This window comes from Fusarium redolens (genome assembly GCF_020744475.1).
Source record: "Fusarium redolens strain MPI-CAGE-AT-0023 chromosome Unknown BKA55scaffold_4, whole genome shotgun sequence".
In the NCBI taxonomy this organism is placed as follows: Eukaryota; Fungi; Ascomycota; class Sordariomycetes; order Hypocreales; family Nectriaceae; genus Fusarium; species Fusarium redolens.
This window is the reverse complement of record NW_025763667.1, coordinates 1,721,744-1,740,409: the sequence shown is the minus strand read 5'-3', so window position 1 is coordinate 1,740,409 and position 18,666 is coordinate 1,721,744. Positions and strand designations below refer to the sequence as shown.

The window sequence follows — 18,666 nt, the reverse complement described above, 5'->3', positions numbered from 1 at the left end:
TTATCCTGACCTCCAGCTGCGTCACCGACCGACTGCTGCCCGGACCATGAAGCTGGCGCCATAATAATTTCCCCTTTTCTCTTCACAGAAAACCTGGTGAGACCATATTCTATCAATATCATCCGTTGAAGCCGGCGCTTCTCTTCTCTTCTCCTTATTTTCCTGTAAGTATCGTGCTCTCCCCAATTGTTGGGCTTTTGTTTCTCATCATATACCCTTTTAGAGCTACACTATCTGCCCCGCCGCGTTTTTTCCTTTCTCCGGACGGCTACGCAATATCTTAAACTTACTTCAACCTGGTTCCGGCAAACCTTGAATCGACTGATTACCCCTAAGCGTTCTCTCTGTCTTTCGAATTCGCAGAAATGGCTCCCAAGAAGAAGATCGCCGTCATGACCTCGGGAGGTGACTCCCCAGGCATGAACGCTGCTGTCCGAGCTGTTGTGCGCATGTCCCTTCACATGGGTTGCGACGCCTTCTGCGTCTACGAGGGATATGAGGGTTTGGTGCAGGGAGGCGACTTCATCCGACAGATGCAGTGGAACGACGTCAGAGGCTACCTCTCTGAGGGTGGTACACTTATTGGTACTGCTCGATGCATGGCTTTCTACGAGCGCCCTGGTCGGTTAACGGCCGCTAAGAACATGGTTCTTTCTGGCATTGATGCTCTGATCATCTGCGGTGGTGACGGCTCCTTGACTGGTGCTGACAAGTTCCGAGCTGAGTGGCCTTCTCTGCTGGAAGAGCTCGTTTCCAAGGGCGAGCTATCTACAGAACAAATAGCACCTTATAAGCATCTCAACATTGTCGGTCTCGTCGGATCTATCGACAATGATCTCACAGGAACCGATGCGACCATTGGTTGCTACTCAGCACTTGCCCGTATTTGCGAGATGGTCGATTACGTCGAAGCGACTGCTTCTTCACACTCCCGCGCTTTCGTCGTCGAAGTCATGGGCCGACATTGTGGTTGGCTGGCCCTTATGGCCGGTGTCGCAACTGGTGCAGACTTTGTCTTTATTCCTGAAAGACCTCGTGAGCATGATTGGCAGGAAGATATGAAGATCGTGGTGAGAAGGGTAAGTTTGATGCGCAGACAATAACTCTCAACCACAGGCGCTAATGACTTACAGCATCGAGACCTTGGAAAGCGCAAGACCATTGTCATTGTCGCTGAAGGTGCCCGCGACAAGGACGGCAACAAGATCGGCGCCGAAGAAATCAAGGACATCCTAGCCGACAAGAGCGAGGGCGGTCTTGCTCTCGATACACGTATTACCACCCTCGGTCACGTCCAACGAGGCGGTACTGCCGTCGCCTACGACCGAATGTTGGCTACCCTGCAGGGTGTTGAAGCCGTCAAGGCTGTCCTCGAAGCCACACCAGAGACCGAGACTCCTTTCATCGCTATTAACGAGAACAAGATTGTCCGCAAGCCTTTGATGCAAGCTGTTGCTGAGACCAAAGAACTCGCCAAGGCTGTTGATGCCAAAGACTTCGAGAAGGCCATGTCTCTTCGTGACGCCGAGTTCGCCGACCAATGGGGCTCTTATATGTTGACCACGAACGTCATGGTTGACGATTCTAAGTTGCCTGAGAAGGATGTAAGTCTAGTGTCAAATCTGAATATTATTGCTCCTACTAACAATTGACTGCTTAGCGCATGCGAATTGGCTTCATCAATGTTGGTGCCCCTGCTGGTGGCATGAACGCTGCAGTACGTGCTGCTGTTGCGTACTGTCTTTCTAAGGGCCACGAGCCTCTGGCTATTCACAACGGTTTCGCTGGATTTGCACGACACCACGATGACAAGCCTATTGGCGCTGTTCGCCCATTCGACTGGCTCGAGGTTGACGGCTGGGCAAGCAAGGGTGGTTCCGAGATTGGTACAAATCGAGAGCTTCCTGGCGAGTCTGGTATGGAGTTGATTGCCAACTTGATCGAAGAGCACCACTTTGATGCTCTATTCCTTGTTGGTGGTTTCGAGGCCTTCCACTCCGTTTCTCAAATGCGCAAGGCCAGGAAGGACTACCCCTCTCTGTGCATCCCCATGGTCATTCTCCCGGCTACCATCTCCAACAACGTTCCCGGAACCGAGTATTCTCTGGGCTCAGATACCTGTTTGAACGAGCTTGTCAACTACTGTGACAAGATCAAGCAGTCAGCGTCCGCTACCCGCCGCCGTGTCTTTGTTATTGAGACTCAGGGTGGTCGCTCAGGCTACATCGCTACCCTGGCTGGTCTTGACGTTGGTGCCTCTGCTGTCTACATCCCTGAGGAAGGTATCTCTCTTGAGATGCTCAACTCCGATGTTAACCATCTCAAGGAGGTTTTCAAGAAGGATAAGGGCCAGTCCCGTGCTGGACGTCTGATTCTTGTAAACGAGAAGTCCAGCAAGGTCTACAATGCTAAGCTCATTGCGGACATCATCCGAGAGGAGGCTCACGACCGGTTCGAGAGCCGAGAGAGTATTCCTGGTCACGTCCAGCAGGGTGGTGTGCCTTCTGCTATGGATCGTTGCCGAGCTGTTCGTCTGGCTATCAAGTGCATTCAGCATCTTGAGGGCTTTGGACGCAACGCTCACAACCACGTTAAGAAGGACCCCAAGAGTGCCTCTGTCATTGGTATCCAGGGCTCCGAGGTCGTGTTCAACCCAATGGAAGAGCTAGAGGAGCACGGTACAGATTGGCCCAACCGAAGACCTGCGACTGCCCACTGGCTGGGCCTGTCAGAGGTAGTGGACATGCTGGCGGGCCGTCCTGATTACCCTAAGCCGGAGAAGAGCTTGACAGGGTTGATCGCAAAGGACACAAAACGTGGTCTGTAGGGGGGCGTCGTTATTTGGCTATAAGAACATTTTCAGATTGACGTTACTTCACTTTTCTCTCACCTTTATTCTTAATGATAGCTCAGTATGAATGAAATCAGTTTTAGGCGTTCAAGCAATTATCTTCTACGTTGGTCTTCAACCACAATCTTGTTCATATGCTCTGCTCATATCGCTCTCCATTTGTAGTACTTTCTTGGATAAGTAGCAGAAACAGCACAGGGGAAGGACTACTCAATAAAGACATACACTAAATACCACGTCTTCATGTGCTTGTGGATGTCTCATTTCAGGGCTTGACCTCAGCATCAACGTAATAGATGAGGGCCTGTGTTCTAATTAAATCTACAAGCCCCAAGAGTACTCTCAATATAGTTGAAGTCGATAAGAAGTAGCTGGTATGTTCGTATTCAAGCGGTCGGCGAAATGCCTACGCTTGTGTGAGATGCTGCCAATTGAGATACTTCACAATGAGATGCTGTCGATGCATCTAGACGACTTATGAGAGGCAGGATCTCAGAAACAACTAACATATTGCGCGAATGCGTCCTTTCTTCTTTAGGTGTTACCCTTTTATCGTTCGGAGGGGATATGGAGAAGAATTAAGTGTGAAGTGGTTCGTCCAACTAGTAAAGATACCAAGTAGAGACTTGTTTATAATGCCCGGGAAATCCCATCAACACTACCTTTACCTGAAAAATGGCTATTGGATTCTCGATATATTTGTCCTTGCGGTGTTTATTTAGGATAATCCAGGCAGTTACAATATGTTCATGATTTAATGTATCTGGTTCAGGGTAAGTTCTGGTTAAAGGGGATCTGAGAGTACTCCTGAAGGTTGTTTTTAGATCTTCGTAGTATGTTGAAATCGAATAATCTACCATTGACATCCTCATGTTGGATGGATGTGTCCCTGTGGTTTATTGTTAATATGCGGCTCTGGGGACATTCCATACAAGATGTTAAGAGCTCGATCTAATGATGGACCTGCATCCCTAGCACAAAAACTCCAAGGATTTAAGTTTTCTTTGTATTAACAATATCGACATAAAGACTGAGACTATGAGAAGCTTAATATACAGCCATAAACACCGATTTTTAGAAGTGCAAGATTTATCTTATTAATCTGGTTTCCTATAGAGGTAGACCTTGATGTTTGCACTTCTAAAGGACAATGTGACAGTTCAAGAATTACCACTAACTTAGACTTAGACAGACAGCGTCTAAAGCAGCGTTGTCTTTTATTTAATTGAATGTATGTAGGTCCCTTTCTTTTGGCTACAAACTGATAGTATGGATAAAGGTTATGTTCATTAAACCCCTTAAGCGGCTTATCCTGTTTGCACTTTCGATGCGTCATGGTTAGTAGATCGAGATCAAATTGCACCAAGCAAGACTCCTTGTCATTTAAAAGCATCAATCATTCAAACACCAAAACAGAGAAATGGACAAAGTAATAACTTAATGAATATACTGGTGCAAGTTGAACTTGAACAGGACTTGGCCCGCTCAATGCAAGTAAATAACCTACACATACGGATACAAGAACGAAGGTAGCAAAAATAAAACTTCATCCATCAAAAAAGACACCAGAGAATTAAAAATACGAATCGGAAGGCACTGGGATTGCTCCCGCCAGGGCTTGAACCTGAGACCTTCGCATTACCGGATACTCGGAATGAAGTATTAGTACGACGCTCTAACCAACTGAGCTACGGAAGCCGTCCAATTCGATATCTGTGGGTTCCATAGCCGAGTCTATGTTCCTGAGTTAGAGAGAGGGACTCCTGAAAGGCTTTGCTGTCACCAAATGCTTGGCATAAAGCCTGATGAATTACTCCGTTAAAAGAACTTGAAGAGAGTAGACCTTCCAATATTCTATTTCCTCGAAACATCAAGTTTCAAGAGAACAATCTAGACGAATCCAACCCAACTCTGCCCAGTTAATGAACCCTGCCTGGCACGCAAACTTGCCTGGTCTGTGCAGCACGTCACATGTGACAGACAGCCATGGAACCATGGAAGGACGGCAGATGCTCAGCATTGATGCCTCAGCGATTCAAAGGGCTTCGATAAGGAACTGACAGCTGAGGATAGCGGCTTATGGGGTTCAAGCTCGACGCCTCGTTGGGCCCTCAGTGTGGCTTTGGAAGTTTGGTATGATGTTTCTCAAGGATCTTGAGTAGTTCTTTGAGACCCCAGTCCTAGTCAATGACTGGACCACTCGTTTTGAGATTCAATGCCCAACTGAGCGGAATAACGACTTGGACTCCATCGCCGATCACAAGGGCAATGATTTGCATGCAACTCTATGTGACAGAGATAGACTTGCAGCATTCGCATTGCCCAGCACAACTGTTATCTTGTCGACCAGAAGCAACATCTGTACCTTCTTTGTCGACATCACCGAGTTGCATCTCGAGTCAACATGTTATTCGCTGATATGGACTCGTGGCGCCGCAGGGGGCATTCTGAGAGCCCTGTTCTGGCTCCCATCTCGCAATGCACTGGGGCCAAGAACCAGAAGATGCCGGGGTGAGCTGCTGCACTATTGCGTCAGTAGATCTCCACACCACAGCCAGCATGGATGCCAAACAAACGAGCTTTTGTTCTCGTCAAAGAAAGGGCAGAGCAAACACGAATCGACAGATATGTACAAAATCAGGCCCAACGAATGCCCAGAATCATAAGAGGTAACGGTGATGAACTCTATAACAGGAAGAAAGGACTATCGTGGATGGGGCCTTGGGCAGAGACAATTTCCGAGTAGAGTTTGTCAGGCTGGTAGGTCTCATGTCCTTCCTGGCTGCGCTTGACCCTCCACCTGAATGCTTCGCGTGGGTGAAGGCCCCGTCTCATTGGGCCGCCATGGTAGACTCATCGTGTTTGGGGTCGTAAGGCAGGCAGACTGACTTACCTCCGGTACTTGATGGATCATTGGATGGGTATACTGTCTGTCTATTGTGGTCAGTCGTTTATGTCCACAACCAAGCAAGATTCCTTTGAGGTTGTCGAATTTACGATCAACGTTGGATAAAGGTTCGATCAGACTTGCTACATACTATTCGACGAAAGTGCAACAGGCGAAAAGATCACCGTTTATGTTAGTTCTCCCGTTGCGGACCGCTGCCACCATCATCAATCTTGTACCTAACCTTGGGGCAGTCCGGGCCCGCTTTTGCCTACTGCAACAGCTTACCAGGTCAGGTCTCTGGGAGCAACTTTCACTTTGCTCAAGCAGCCCAGCACTGCCCGCCCATGCCCAGCCCCTCCATTAACTAGAGTAAGGTCAAGGTCACGGCTGACACCCTATTGTTGGCGGGGGGTTCCCTCTCATTATTGCTGTCGGATGACGACGTTCTGCTTTGGTTCCATGCTCCGTCCTTGGTCGTCTGGGGCCTGATTCTTGCGGCGCTTTGCGGCTTGCGCGCCATTAAACCCACCTGACGCTCATAAACTCTTTTTTTCCTTTCTCTTCCATTTCTCTTGGCTATTGCTTTTCTCCTCCTCTCTTATCACCTCAAAAACATTGCATTCTTTTGGGTTTGTAGCTTGCAGCTTTGCTTCTCGCTTGGCTCGTAACAAGACCTCACCAAGTCTGAGGCTCGTCGCTGGAACCCCACCTTGCTTAAAGTGTGACGACATACCCTTTTTGCACTCTTTGTCGCAACGAACAGCCTGTTTAATTGAGTTGGCGCCCTCAAAAGTGCACCAAAATCAGCACCGGTATCTACACATCTACAGAAAACAGCACTTCATTACACCACAATGTCCCGTGTAAGGGCTACTGAGTTCGAGGAAAGGGACTACTACCCTGCTCCTCGACGTTCAGCTCCGGAGGGGCTTGATGAAGTCGACTATCGTCGTCGCACCGTCACCATCAGCCCTCCCCCGCGCGAGGAATCTCGTACACCCGCCTTTTTGCGAGAAGATACTCGCCGGACAGAAGCTGGTCCCATGGTCTTGCGCCAGCGTCAAGTAGAGACCATCGACCGACACCGACCCAGAAGTCCCAGCCCAGTTCGTGTTCGAGAGGAACGCATCATTCGAAGGCCACGCAGCATTTCACCCAGCAGCCATCACTCGCACGACCATGACCATGAGCGTTCTCGAACCAGAGTTTACGAGCGAGAGCGAGTCAGAGAACCCTCTCAACCACCTCCCAGGCGAGCTCCTTCGCCCGCCCGTGTTGTCAGATACGTTGAGCGACCAAGGTCGCCTTCTCCTCCGCCCGCCCCTCCAGTTGAGGAGCGGGAGCGCATTCGCACTCGTATCATTGAGCGCGAGAGGGCTCCTTCGCCCCCTCCGGTTCCCAAACCTTCTCCTCCACCTCCTCCGCCTCAGACTATCCGCGGACCAACAATCGAGCGAGAGGTTATCACCCACTACCGAGATATCGACCATGGTAAGCACACTGAAGCTCTAGCCAAACGATTCAAAACTCTAACGGTTGCAGGCATGATCAAAGCTAGACCCCCTACTCCTCCTCCCCAGCCAAAGCCTCAGCCTCGTGCTCCTTCCCGAGTCCGAGAGCGTGAGACAGATATCGATATTTCTTTGTCAAAGAACAGAACCGAAGTGGATGTCACTCGCACATCGCGCACTCGTTCTCAAAGTCGGGAACGACGATCCGACTACCGCGATGACGAACTTGTGGTTCGACGCGAGTCCGAGACGACCCGGCGTCGAGCCCATTCAGCTGCTCCTCTGCCGACACCCAGTGCTGTGGACGAAGAAGGCGACTATCTTACCAGCAAGATTGACTCTCGCGGCCGAATGGGTGAAGCCTGGGGCGGTGCTACCAAGGACTGGACACTCGTTGATGTTCCTCCGGGCACTGAACGCATCCGCATGGATGGAGTCGGCGGTGGAAGTACCGAGACGAACTGGACGAGGTACAGTGGTTCCAGGAAGAGTAAATTCATTCCTGAGAGGGATGGCGCTCCCTTACCTGCTCCTGCGCCTTCGCCAAAGCCTATCCTCAAAGACCCCTCACCCCCGGATACTCGTGACCGTGTTAATGTTTCCATTTACGACCGCGAGAGGGAAATTGATATCGAACGAACACGCGAAACCCGTTCTCGACCTGCTCCTCCACCACCCAAGGACATGTGGACCGAGATCACCAAGGATCTCGTTCTACGTGAAGCTATAGAGAGCTCTGGATATGAATATGAGGAGACCAAGGAGTTCTACTACATCATGGACTATCTTAAATACGTAAGTTTTCACCCCGGAATCACAACGACCAAATGCTGACAATTGTAGGACGACGTTCTTCGCCTAGTTGACGTTTCCGATGAGATCCGACGATCTCGAAAGCAGCGCGCGAGAGAACTCGAGTATGAAAGAGAATACCAGTTCGACTATGAGCGCGATCGTCACCGACACAGCCACCCTCGTTGGGACGAGGTGACGGAACGTGAGACGTTTTATGACACCCGCCCACCCCGAGGCTACCTGCGTTAAGTCTGCTTTTTACTGGCGTTCTCATTCATGGTCACCTTTCGAAGGACAGCAGAGGTTTTCTTTTTTGGGGGTAATGGATACCCTTTCTTAAGCAACTACAGACATGTACTGGTATCGTGAATCATGTTTCATATTGGGCAACTTTTGGTTGTACGAACTTACGAAATCAATCATATACAGCGGATGAAACGATATGAGTTGGTATGGGATTGAATGGATGTATGTAGATGCTTGGTTGATACGCATAATTACGACTTATGACAAGAAATAAATAACGACAAGTTTTTCAATAAGCGCCCATATACATCCTCGCTACGATGCTTCTTTGGAGGTAGATGAGTAAGAAGAAGAAGAAGAAGTCTCGTGATTGAAGGGCTGACTGATGGGACTGGTGACCTCATGGTCTTCGGACATCCCGCTGCCTACCCCTCGATGGAGGGGCATTCTACGAGACCCACGTCTGACCAACATGGATCTCAGACTTGACAAAGCCTGAAATAAAGATGATAAGTTTCAACTCTTTTTACTCATGGGAGTTGATCCTAACCTATTAGTGACCAAACGGTTCTTCATCGCGAGCTAAGTTGTTAAGGATTTCTCTTCCTCCGGCATGTATAGATGTCGAGTAATGAACGAGTAATCGGTGTTTCTCAATACCACCTCACCGGTATTTGACCCTGGACAACGAGATGTAATTGCCTTGTTATCCCGGCCAGATCGAATACCTGATGTGACCTTGAGTTCCTTGATTCAACCCTGTAAGACTTGTGTTGTAGGGCGCTCTGTGAAGGCTTTTAAACGGCTGCTAGACTGCCCAGTCTGTCGCTTCTCGCAAACGAGAATGGAGATTCCTTTCTTGGTACGTGGCTAGGGCTCAGGTTGAGGAAAAACACAGAATAGAGACCTGTTGTCATTCTTGTCTTGTTTCTATGTATTACACTCCCAAGGTTAAGCATAAATAAGTCTTATTGTACTAGGCCTAAGACTTAAAGTGCGAACATATAAGTTGTTTAGAAATTACTTGTAATCTCGAACATACTTGGATGGAAATAAAGGAAAGATTGCAATGTATTTACTTAAGCTTCTGGGCTGGACTCCTGGAGTAGTCATGTCTATTAGTTAGTACCTTAATTATGAGAACAAAGGATGTTTTAGCAAGACTTGCAAGACTTGTAGTTATGTATCTTGAATACTCTGTTCAAAGATATGCTCCACTGGCAATGTGACATCCCAGAGCATAAAGCTGAAGCTGAAAGCCTTACTAATCCCTTCAACAACAGAGGAGAGATGAAAGGGAACTAAGCAAGGCAGCTTAAGACCCTGTCAATTCACCAGTTTTGTGCTGTCTGTGTAAGAAGGAGCCCAAATGCGTCCACTTCAACTTACGGCTTAGTTATTTGATTCGCAAGTTGCTGCCTGTGGACCTTGTGTTCCTCGATGCGCTATCAAGGAAGGGCACAGACGTTTGAAGACAAGGAGGTTTTGAGGTTTAGCTATGTAAGGATCGAAACCAAAGTATTGATAAGAACAAGGAGACCGGCAGGATAAAACACAAAGAGAAACGGGCCATAAGAAAGACTGGGTTGTATCGTGGAACGGTTTGTCAGTGCTCTCATGGCCTGTGAGTCGCTAAAAGCGGGAGCAGGGCCTGAGTAACGAATTTTCCCCAGACTGGACCCCTGGAAACACATGGAAGATCCAAACCCCAAGACGAAGCGAACATCGGCCCTCAATCTGACAAGTCAGCTTCATTTTGATAGCGGCCCAAACCGCATCCGCCGTGGAACTGGATAATAAATGAGTTACCCAGCGTGGCAAGGCTGGCGGCGTTGGTTGCCGTGGAAGAGTGGAACTATTTACTTTGAAAAGAAATCAACACAAACAGAAGAAAAGAAAAAATGAGAAGGGAAAGGGGTTGGGTCATGTTATGTGTGAGCTAAATGTGGTGATAATTTCAAATATAAAATGAATATCCTTAGTAGTAACTATTCACTACTAAAGGGATGAGTTTTGTGCTATGCCCAACTTTAATCTGCCACCTGAGGTAGTCAGGGCCCTGTTGTCCCTGAATGGCATTTGCTTTGCCTGGGCTTTCATGTGAACCTTACGGTACTTGAGCCCTGGAGGGAGATACCTTGCTTGCCGAGTCGGGTTCAGGCAGGTTGCAGCTTATGGGCATTTGCTCTTGATTAACACTGTGCAAAAGCCTGTGTGAATTTCTTCACCGCGGGGCACTGTATGAAGGGCGTACAGTGCGGCTACAGATTAAGCGAAGTTCTTCCCGCCTGTTAGTAATGAAAGCAGGTTATGAGTTTTGCGTTCATAGTGGAGGCTCTACACGTTGGACTAATAACAGCCCACGTAAACCTGAATCAAGACAAGCGATAGCGTGCATAAGCAGCAACGGCCACCCCAAAAGCAGCCCAGAGTCTCATGTATCGTCTCATAATAAACAAAACAAAAACGAAACCTGCGGCAGATATAATCGCACCAGCCAGAAAAGCATAATGGCGTTTGCCGCAAGGTCCCGCAGCAAAAAAGGGCATGGCCGTCGGTGTGAAGAATCCTATATACATGCATAGATAAACCCGGTAGTCACAGTGAGGCTCAGGGCTGTGACGCATCAGTAGGTAGACATCATAGGTGATGAATCAACATCCACAGTCCTCTCATCGCTGCGATTCTCCCTCTCATTGATAACTACAGCCTACTAGTTAATATCCATACCTGCATATCTATTGCACTTCCCTGAATCTCAAGTCAGGCACCGAACGTTGCTGCTAGCTGGTAAAAAATAACCGCCTCTCATAGATCACCCCTGCACAGTGCGATACAGTGTCGAAGTAAGTGGCGGTAGCGACTTCAAAGGTAGGAGCGGGCTGCCGATTGTCATCATCAAACCTTCGATCCAAGAGGTTAACTTTTTCTCCTCTGTAACCTCAAGCCGTAAAATATCAACGCTTCTTTTGTCTAAAAAGTCAGGACTGTCTCTTCTTTCACCACCGCTTTGCTACCAATCAAGCATCTCAAAGCCCATCAAATCAAACAAGGCCCCGTCCCATCGGTTTTTGGCCCGCCAAGCTCGTTCGACCCTCATACCCGTTCTTTTCCTCTCCTGGCCTGAGCCCCCCCGTCGTGGGAAAAAACCCCCGCCTCTCCGCCTCATCCAGAACAGTTCTCTCTTCCATCTGCCAAACTTATCGACACGTGCGCCTAACCAAAGGCTCTATTTTTTCCTTCTTCTTCTTCATTCTCACACATTTACGCCTTTCTGCGCCTCGCTCATTATTGATACCTCCCGAAACCGCATGACGAGACGTTCTTAAATCGCAAAAATGTCGAGCTCAGAGATAAACCAGGTGCTCGCAAATTCGCTGTCGCCTGGTCAGTATCCCGCGCCCTCCCCCGCCGATTGAATCTGTGGCATTTATCTGCGAGTGAAATGAACGAATGCTAACTTTTATCAGATGCGAACCTGCGAAATGCTGCCGAGCAGCAACTTACCCAAGCCGCGGAGAGCAACTTTGTATGGCACCCCTGATCCTCCCTCTGCTCGAATGATAGCTGACGATTCATTAGCCCCTATACCTCGCAACCCTCGTACAAGAGTTAGCAAACGACTCTGCCGATGGCTCTATTAGAGCTGCTGCCGGTATCGCACTCAAGAACGCCTTCACAACCCGAGACTTTGCTCGTCACCAGGAATTGCAAGCAAAATGGCTTCAGCAAACAGATGACGAGACCAAGAACAGGGTCAAGGAGCTCACTCTCCAGACTCTCAACTCTTCCAACACCCAGGCTGGTACTGCCGCCGCCCAGGTTATTTCTTCTATTGCCGCTATCGAGTTGCCCCGTGGCCAGTGGAACGATCTGCTACCTTTCCTTGTCAAGAATGTGAGCGAGGGTGCCGACCACCAGAAGCAGTCTTCTTTGACCACCATCGGCTACATCTGCGAGAGCCAAGATGCTGAACTGCGCGGGGCTTTGGTAACACACTCAAATGCTATTCTGACTGCTGTCGTGCAAGGAGCCCGAAAGGAGGAAACGAACATCGAGGTTCGTCTCGCTGCGATCACCGCCCTTGGTGACTCGCTCGAATTTGTCGGCAATAACTTTAAGCACGAGGGCGAGCGAAACTACATTATGCAGGTCGTCTGCGAGGCCACACAAGCCGACGACTCAAGGATACAACAGGGCGCCTTTGGCTGCCTCAACCGAATCATGGCCCTTTACTACGAGAACATGCGATTCTATATGGAGAAGGCCTTGTTTGGTCTCACTATTCTTGGCATGAAGTCCGATGACGAGGATGTCGCGAAGCTGGCTGTTGAGTTCTGGAGTACCGTTTGCGAAGAGGAGATTTCCATCGAGGATGACAACGCCCAAGTAGAGAGCTCTGACCAGATGCGCCCTTTCTACAACTTTGCTCGCGTTGCTGCCAACGAAGTCGTACCGGTTCTCCTGCTTCTCCTCACCAAGCAGGACGAGGACGCCACCGACGACGAGTACAACCTGTCCCGCGCTGCTTATCAGTGTCTGCAGCTGTACGCTCAGGCCGTTGGTGCTACGATCATCACTCCTGTCCTTCAGTTTGTTGAGGGTAACCTGCGTCACGAGGACTGGCATAACCGAGATGCTGCTGTGTCTGCTTTCGGTGCTATCATGGAGGGTCCTGACGAGAAGGTCTTGGACCCTATCGTCAAGCAGGCTCTGCCTATCCTCATTACCATGATGGATGACCAGTCCCTGCACGTCAAGGACTCGACCGCTTATGCCTTGGGCAGAATCACGGAGGCATGCTCCGAGGCCATTGACCCTCAGACACAACTCCCCACTTTGATTGAGTCGCTCTTCAAGGGTCTTCTCAGCAGCGCCAAGATGGCGCCCTCATGCTGTTGGGCCCTTATGAACTTGGCTGAGCGTTTTGCTGGTGATCTCGGCGCGTCTTCGAACGCTATCACACCCCACTTCAACAATGCCGTCAGCTCCCTGCTTGACGTTACTGCTCGCACAGAAACCGAAACCTCAGTGCGAACTGCTGCTTACGAGGTTCTCAACGTTTTTGTGCAGAACGCTGCTTCCGAAAGCCTGCAGCCTGTTGCCTCTCTCTCCGATGTAATCATTAAGAGACTCGAAGAGACTGTTCCTCTCCAGAACCAGGTCGTTAGTGTCGAGGACAAGATCACTCTTGAGGAGATGCAGAACAGCCTGTGCACTGTCCTCCAGGCCATCATTTCTCGCCTTGACAAGGAGATCATTCCTCAGGGTGATCGCATCATGCAAATCCTTCTTCAGATCCTCAACAGCGTCGGTGGAAAGTCTAGCGTTCCTGATGCCGTTTTCGCTACCATCAGCGCCCTTTCCACTGCTATGGAGGAGGATTTCGTCAAGTACATGGATGCCTTTGCCCCATTTCTGTACAACGCCCTCGGAAACCAGGACGAGCCCAGTCTCTGCTCCATGGCTATTGGTCTGGTCAGCGACATTACTCGATCTCTGGGTGAGCGCAGCCAACCTTACTGCGATAACTTCATGAACTACCTCCTCAACAACCTCAGGGTATGTATCCCCCTATTTGTATGTCTTGACATATCTAACCAGCCGCAGAGTACCACTCTGGCCAACCAATTTAAGCCTGCTATCCTGCAATGCTTTGGCGACATTGCTGGTGCCATCGGTGGCCACTTCGAGACTTATCTGTCCGTGGTTGCCCAGGTTCTCGAGCAAGCTACAACTGTTACCGCTTCTCCTGAGGGCCCCTACGAGATGTACGACTATGTTGTCTCCCTCCGTGAGGGTATTATGGATGCTTGGGGTGGGATTATTGGCGCCATGAAGGTCAGCGAGAAGAGTATGTCGCCCTATCCGTCTGATATGCAATCGTTACTGACACGTCATAGCACAAGCTCTCCAGCAATACGTCCCTCTCATCTTCAACGCCCTCAGCATCATCGCTAGTGATATGAATCGAAGCGAATCCTTGATGCGGGCTTCTATGGGCGTTATCGGGTAAGCTATTCTGGCCCAGCAATTCGCACGAACTATGCTAACTCAAACAGCGACCTTGCTGATGCTTACCCCGACGGCCAACTGGTTGAGGCTTTCCGCCAAGAATGGCTCACTGTTATGATCAAGGAGACCAAGACCAACCGGGAATTCCAGCCCCGAACTATCGAGACCGCCCGCTGGGCCCGCGAGCAGGTTAAGCGCCAACTAGGTGGCTCTCAGGCCGTCATGGCCAACTGATCTGGCACTCAGACTCATATCTCAAATTCAAGGCGAGCGATCGCCGCCATAAATCAAATGCTCCCTTCCCCTTCCCCAGTCATAGCACGATCCCCACGACCCTTGCATGTATATAGACCCCATACGACACTACAGTAATTCAAATACCCCCTTATGACGCTTCACCTGGCATATCCATCGCTACATGATGTATTCATTCCCCTATCATATCACAACACTACACTACACTACACTACACAGCCCATTTTGTTTTATTTATTCTGATGCAATGATGGAATAGAGAAGTCATGTATGCCCTGCGAGGACGAAAAGCGGCGGCGGCCCAAAATTCATGTAGAGGATAGGGAGTCAAGGCGGCCGGTTTGTTACTCTTTTTTGTTCTGCTTTTACAACCCTGGTTGTTACGGCCCATGGAGTCTGTCTTGGATTCCCTTTCAAGTGTTAGGGAAGGCTTAGGACGGCGTACTCGGACAAACCACCTTTGTGGAACTTGGTGGGATTCTTGAGGAATGGATTGAAAATTCGGAGTGTGTAGGGGACCCTTAGAGTTGAGCGAAGACACGTTGAAATGAAACCTTCGGACTAGAGTATCAAGTGAGCTCGTCTGTAGCTGTCGATAGTCAAACAATCGTTGGCTTTCATACAATGAACTCAAAGACACTTGCAAGATGTTGTGAAATGCTATCTCGTGCTGATGAATCTAAGCCCGATAATGGCTACGTAGCAATTACTACAAAATGAATGAAGACTTGACACCAGTAGTAGCCTGGATCTGTTCGTCGGATGCGGGTTTCAATCACGGTGGAATTCACATTTCATATTTCAGATCTCATACTATGTCTTGATTATTAAATAAAGTAACAAGGAAACGCCAAATGCGACATAACCACGCGGCTGCACCAGAGGCACATCTATTTTCCGTTATTGCCCACAATGATGGGAAGAGTCCGTTTCATACGTGAGCAATGATCTCCATGATTTTGAATGTTGCTTTAATTTGAAGTGCAAGGAATATGAACGGATATTGAGTAATTTTGACTAACATATCCTGTAAAAAGTGCACCATCTTATTGATTCCTGCCCCGTCTGTTCAGCGTGACGGTCGCAAGCATTGGATCCCAACAGTGGCAAGAGAAATTACTTATAGCCGTCGAACACATTGCTTGTCGGTATCCAGTCCTGGGACCCGTATGAATAATAATTCAGCTCGTCTAAAAAGCCATCTGGAGGAGGGTTTAGTGGCCCACCGGTGATGTCCATAGCCGTTGGGATGCTGGTTGCTAACGGAGGGTTGCCCTGCGATGCTATTGGATAAGCCTGGACAGCATTGGGGCTAAAGGCTCCCAGGACCATGTCAAAGTTGGCAATATTATCAGTACTCATGTAGAGCTGAGGCTGAGGCTGAGGTGGGACGAAGGCCTGCTGCTGTGGTATTACCGATAGTGGCGGTTGGTGAGGATGGGAATGAATCTGCAGCTGATGTATCTGTGGCTGTTGTTGGATTTGAGGTGGGGAAAAATGAGAGGGAATAATATGAGTCGTAGATAGGGAGACGGAGATATCGTTTGGGGATGAAAGCTGCAGAGCAATGGAGCCTGGAGCAAGAGAATTACTTTGTCGGGTGTACAAGGACGAAGCAGGCGACGCGCCAGATGATATCGGCGTGGTCGCAGGAAGGTGAGTTATTGGATTATGGATTGGGTCTTTGCCATCCGCCATCCCATTTTCGCTTCTAAATGAGCTGTTGGGATCTTGAGCAAAGCGCTTTAAGGCGTCGACCCAACGAGAAGCAAGAGGCCAGACCTCTTTGCATTCCATCAGGATATCCAGGCTGCGTTGGAACATCATATGCCCGTCATGCGTGACGTTGAGAACTGGATAAAATGAAAAGAATCAATATACAGGGTATATCTCGTTTTCAATAGCAGGATACTACGACATATTAGACTTGGATTGTGTGTTGGTTATCTGAACTTACTACTCCAAGTATGGGCGACGAAGAACGATGTTGCAAAGGCGTGGAATCATTGTGACTCCGAGATATGCCTGAGTTGTCAGTGGTTCGGTTTGTTACAAAAGGGGGTAGCGTACTAGATCCTGTGCTTTGGCCCTGTACTCGGACAGTCTATCACTACTCCATTGATGGCTTGGAGGCAAGCTCCTTTCCCACTGATCAAGCTTTTTGGAGACTCTGACAAACTTGCTCTCCGGGTCCCATGGATAAGAATTGGGAGTATAGTTGACTGCGTCCCGTGTGCTTACGCCCCAGAATCCGTGTGCTTGAATGAGAGTCCCGAAAAGAGACCGGTTTGGATCATTGACCAGGCTTGGGTCCTTGATAGCACGTGGAGTCCCGCCAAGAGCGGCTCGCAAAGGAGGCTCTCGCCCATTGGCAAAGCCATCTTCATCACAGGGGAGTAGGGCGTCGATATCCGAAGCCGCGAGAGAGATGGGCGAGGAAGAGCATGAGTGTAGCTGATCCTGACTATGCAACATCCACTGAGAACATTCTATTCAGCCATATGACTAACGTTTGTTTGGTTGGCATGACGTACCAGAGTCCTGCGTGCGGATTCGCGAAGAATTATGGCATCAGGTGTAGGGTTCGAATTCTCATAAGCATAAGTATGTTCCAAATGCAGCTTGATCGCTGATGCGATTCGAAGAGCAAGGCCCATGCTCGTCTATCAAGTTAGTAGTGGAGCGGTTATTCAGGTCGTCTTCTACACGTACATGGCTCTCATCTTTAAGTCCATTCCCTTGTTGTGCGATGCTAAGAAGATAAAAGGCCTGGCAGTTCTCCAATGTATTTTTGGCCGGGAATATCTCGCCGAGTGCAATGTCTGTGGCCCGCTCCATGAAAAACTCGGATGCCTTTATGCCGGATCCATACCGCCTCGATAGAGGACGGCTGAGGCGAGCTGAGATGCTAAGAATACTGACAACGAGAAAGACGCTGACTGCCGTGTGATCTTTGAGCAGACGCTGGGGAAATTGCTCTTTGGGAATAAAACCAAGTTGAAAGTAATGTCGTGTGAACTGGTTTATGCCATCGATGATTTCTGGTAGTGGAGGCAGGTTTTCCCATCCATCACTCAATGTACCTGGGGCTCTCGTAGGAGCATCAGCACTCTCACGTCGTACTCCTCCTGGATCCTGTCGAGTCGTCTTGGCCGTCCTTCTGCGAGCAACGCGTGGACGCCGGTGGCAGCGATCATAATCCGGTTGGCCTCGCGGCGTGAACACGCTGTTGTACAAAAAATTCAGATAAGCTTCAGACACATTATCAGGGAAGCTTACCATCCGCCTTCCTTAATCCCGGTGTCTAAACAAGCCTTACAGGGAGGCTGGCCACGATCGTGGACACATTTGCTCCTCATCCGCCGGCATCTAGAGCATAGAATCAGAAAATAGGTATGCATAAGACACGAGGCAGGCTCATCTACCGGCGACAAGCAATTGAAGCTCGTCGTTTGACGATCGGGATGAAGGGTTCCATGTTTCCCCTTCGACCAGTCGCAAAATACCAATAAACGATGGCAGTTACAAGAGCTCTAGTAGATAACAAGGTGTGCGCCGGAACCAGGTGCTGGTGCTGCAACAAGCAAGGTTACGGAAAGACAATCGAACGACGAAATGTACTGTACTGTAAACGCCAATGGCTGATGCTGTTGCGTACCAATCGTGTCCCGTATCCTAGTGTAACTGAACCCTTGTGCCTTGAAAACTGGATTAGATTTAGTGTCGACGTATTTGCTGGAATCGAGACGGATGGGTAGAGGGAGCGGGAGCGGGAGATTGGCTACAGGGCGACAAGTAGACAGCCCAGGTACGCAGCGCTGTCCCGCCAGCAACAAGCAATGTGTAGTAGCGGGTCAGCACGAAGCGCTGTGCTTCACTTCCACCATTCAAAGAAGTACAGATAGGTCGCTTAGGTAGGAATACTCTGCAAGCGCTTATGATCAGGAGAGCAGAAGGTAATAAGGTATGCCTGGTGGAGATCGAAGGATAGGCAGATCAGGTGAGGCGATTGGCTCATAAGACGAGGGTGTTATGGTATTGAACTACCCGATCAGATTGACCGCGCACAGCTGATCGGCAAGGAAGCGTTGATCTGCAGTTAG

The 18,666-nt window shown here is 49.3% G+C and overlaps 5 protein-coding genes and 1 non-coding gene across 6 annotated transcripts; 3 read left to right on the top strand and 3 right to left on the bottom strand.

Moving 5' to 3' along the window:
- Positions 1-365: 365 nt before the first annotated feature.
- BKA55DRAFT_503510 (phosphofructokinase-domain-containing protein) lies at positions 366-2,827 on the top strand (the record flags this gene model as incomplete). The annotated part of the gene is made up of 3 exons (XM_046187013.1): positions 366-1,079; positions 1,134-1,604; positions 1,661-2,827. 3 exons carry the CDS (start codon positions 366-368, stop codon positions 2,825-2,827), a joined length of 2,352 nt encoding a protein of 783 aa, XP_046053120.1.
- Positions 2,828-4,454: 1,627 nt separating this feature from the next.
- BKA55DRAFT_t75 lies at positions 4,455-4,549 on the bottom strand. The gene has a single exon. It is a non-coding gene; the product is annotated as a tRNA-Ile (tRNA).
- A 2,046-nt stretch (positions 4,550-6,595) lies between these two features.
- BKA55DRAFT_591410 (uncharacterized protein) lies at positions 6,596-8,296 on the top strand (the record flags this gene model as incomplete). Its single annotated transcript, XM_046195240.1, has 3 exons — positions 6,596-7,232; positions 7,284-8,047; positions 8,096-8,296. The coding sequence occupies 3 exons, from the start codon at positions 6,596-6,598 to the stop codon at positions 8,294-8,296; spliced, it is 1,602 nt and encodes a 533-aa protein (XP_046053119.1).
- A 2,333-nt stretch (positions 8,297-10,629) lies between these two features.
- BKA55DRAFT_560784 (uncharacterized protein) lies at positions 10,630-11,167 on the bottom strand. Its single transcript, XM_046192115.1, has one exon. It carries the CDS (start codon positions 10,918-10,920, stop codon positions 10,669-10,671), a length of 252 nt encoding a protein of 83 aa, XP_046053118.1. The 5' UTR covers positions 10,921-11,167; the 3' UTR covers positions 10,630-10,668.
- Positions 11,168-11,631: 464 nt separating this feature from the next.
- BKA55DRAFT_504852 (armadillo-type protein) lies at positions 11,632-14,542 on the top strand (the record flags this gene model as incomplete). Its single annotated transcript, XM_046187132.1, has 5 exons — positions 11,632-11,680; positions 11,764-11,822; positions 11,876-14,147; positions 14,197-14,305; positions 14,356-14,542. The coding sequence occupies 5 exons, from the start codon at positions 11,632-11,634 to the stop codon at positions 14,540-14,542; spliced, it is 2,676 nt and encodes an 891-aa protein (XP_046053117.1).
- Positions 14,543-15,679: 1,137 nt separating this feature from the next.
- BKA55DRAFT_673002 (uncharacterized protein) lies at positions 15,680-18,392 on the bottom strand (the record flags this gene model as incomplete). The annotated part of the gene is made up of 7 exons (XM_046198014.1): positions 17,989-18,392; positions 17,843-17,932; positions 17,276-17,789; positions 17,098-17,226; positions 16,634-17,041; positions 16,521-16,588; positions 15,680-16,373 (listed from the first exon to the last, which is right to left on the bottom strand). The coding sequence occupies exons 1-7, from the start codon at positions 18,039-18,041 to the stop codon at positions 15,680-15,682; spliced, it is 1,956 nt and encodes a 651-aa protein (XP_046053116.1). The 5' UTR covers positions 18,042-18,392.
- Positions 18,393-18,666: the final 274 nt, after the last annotated feature.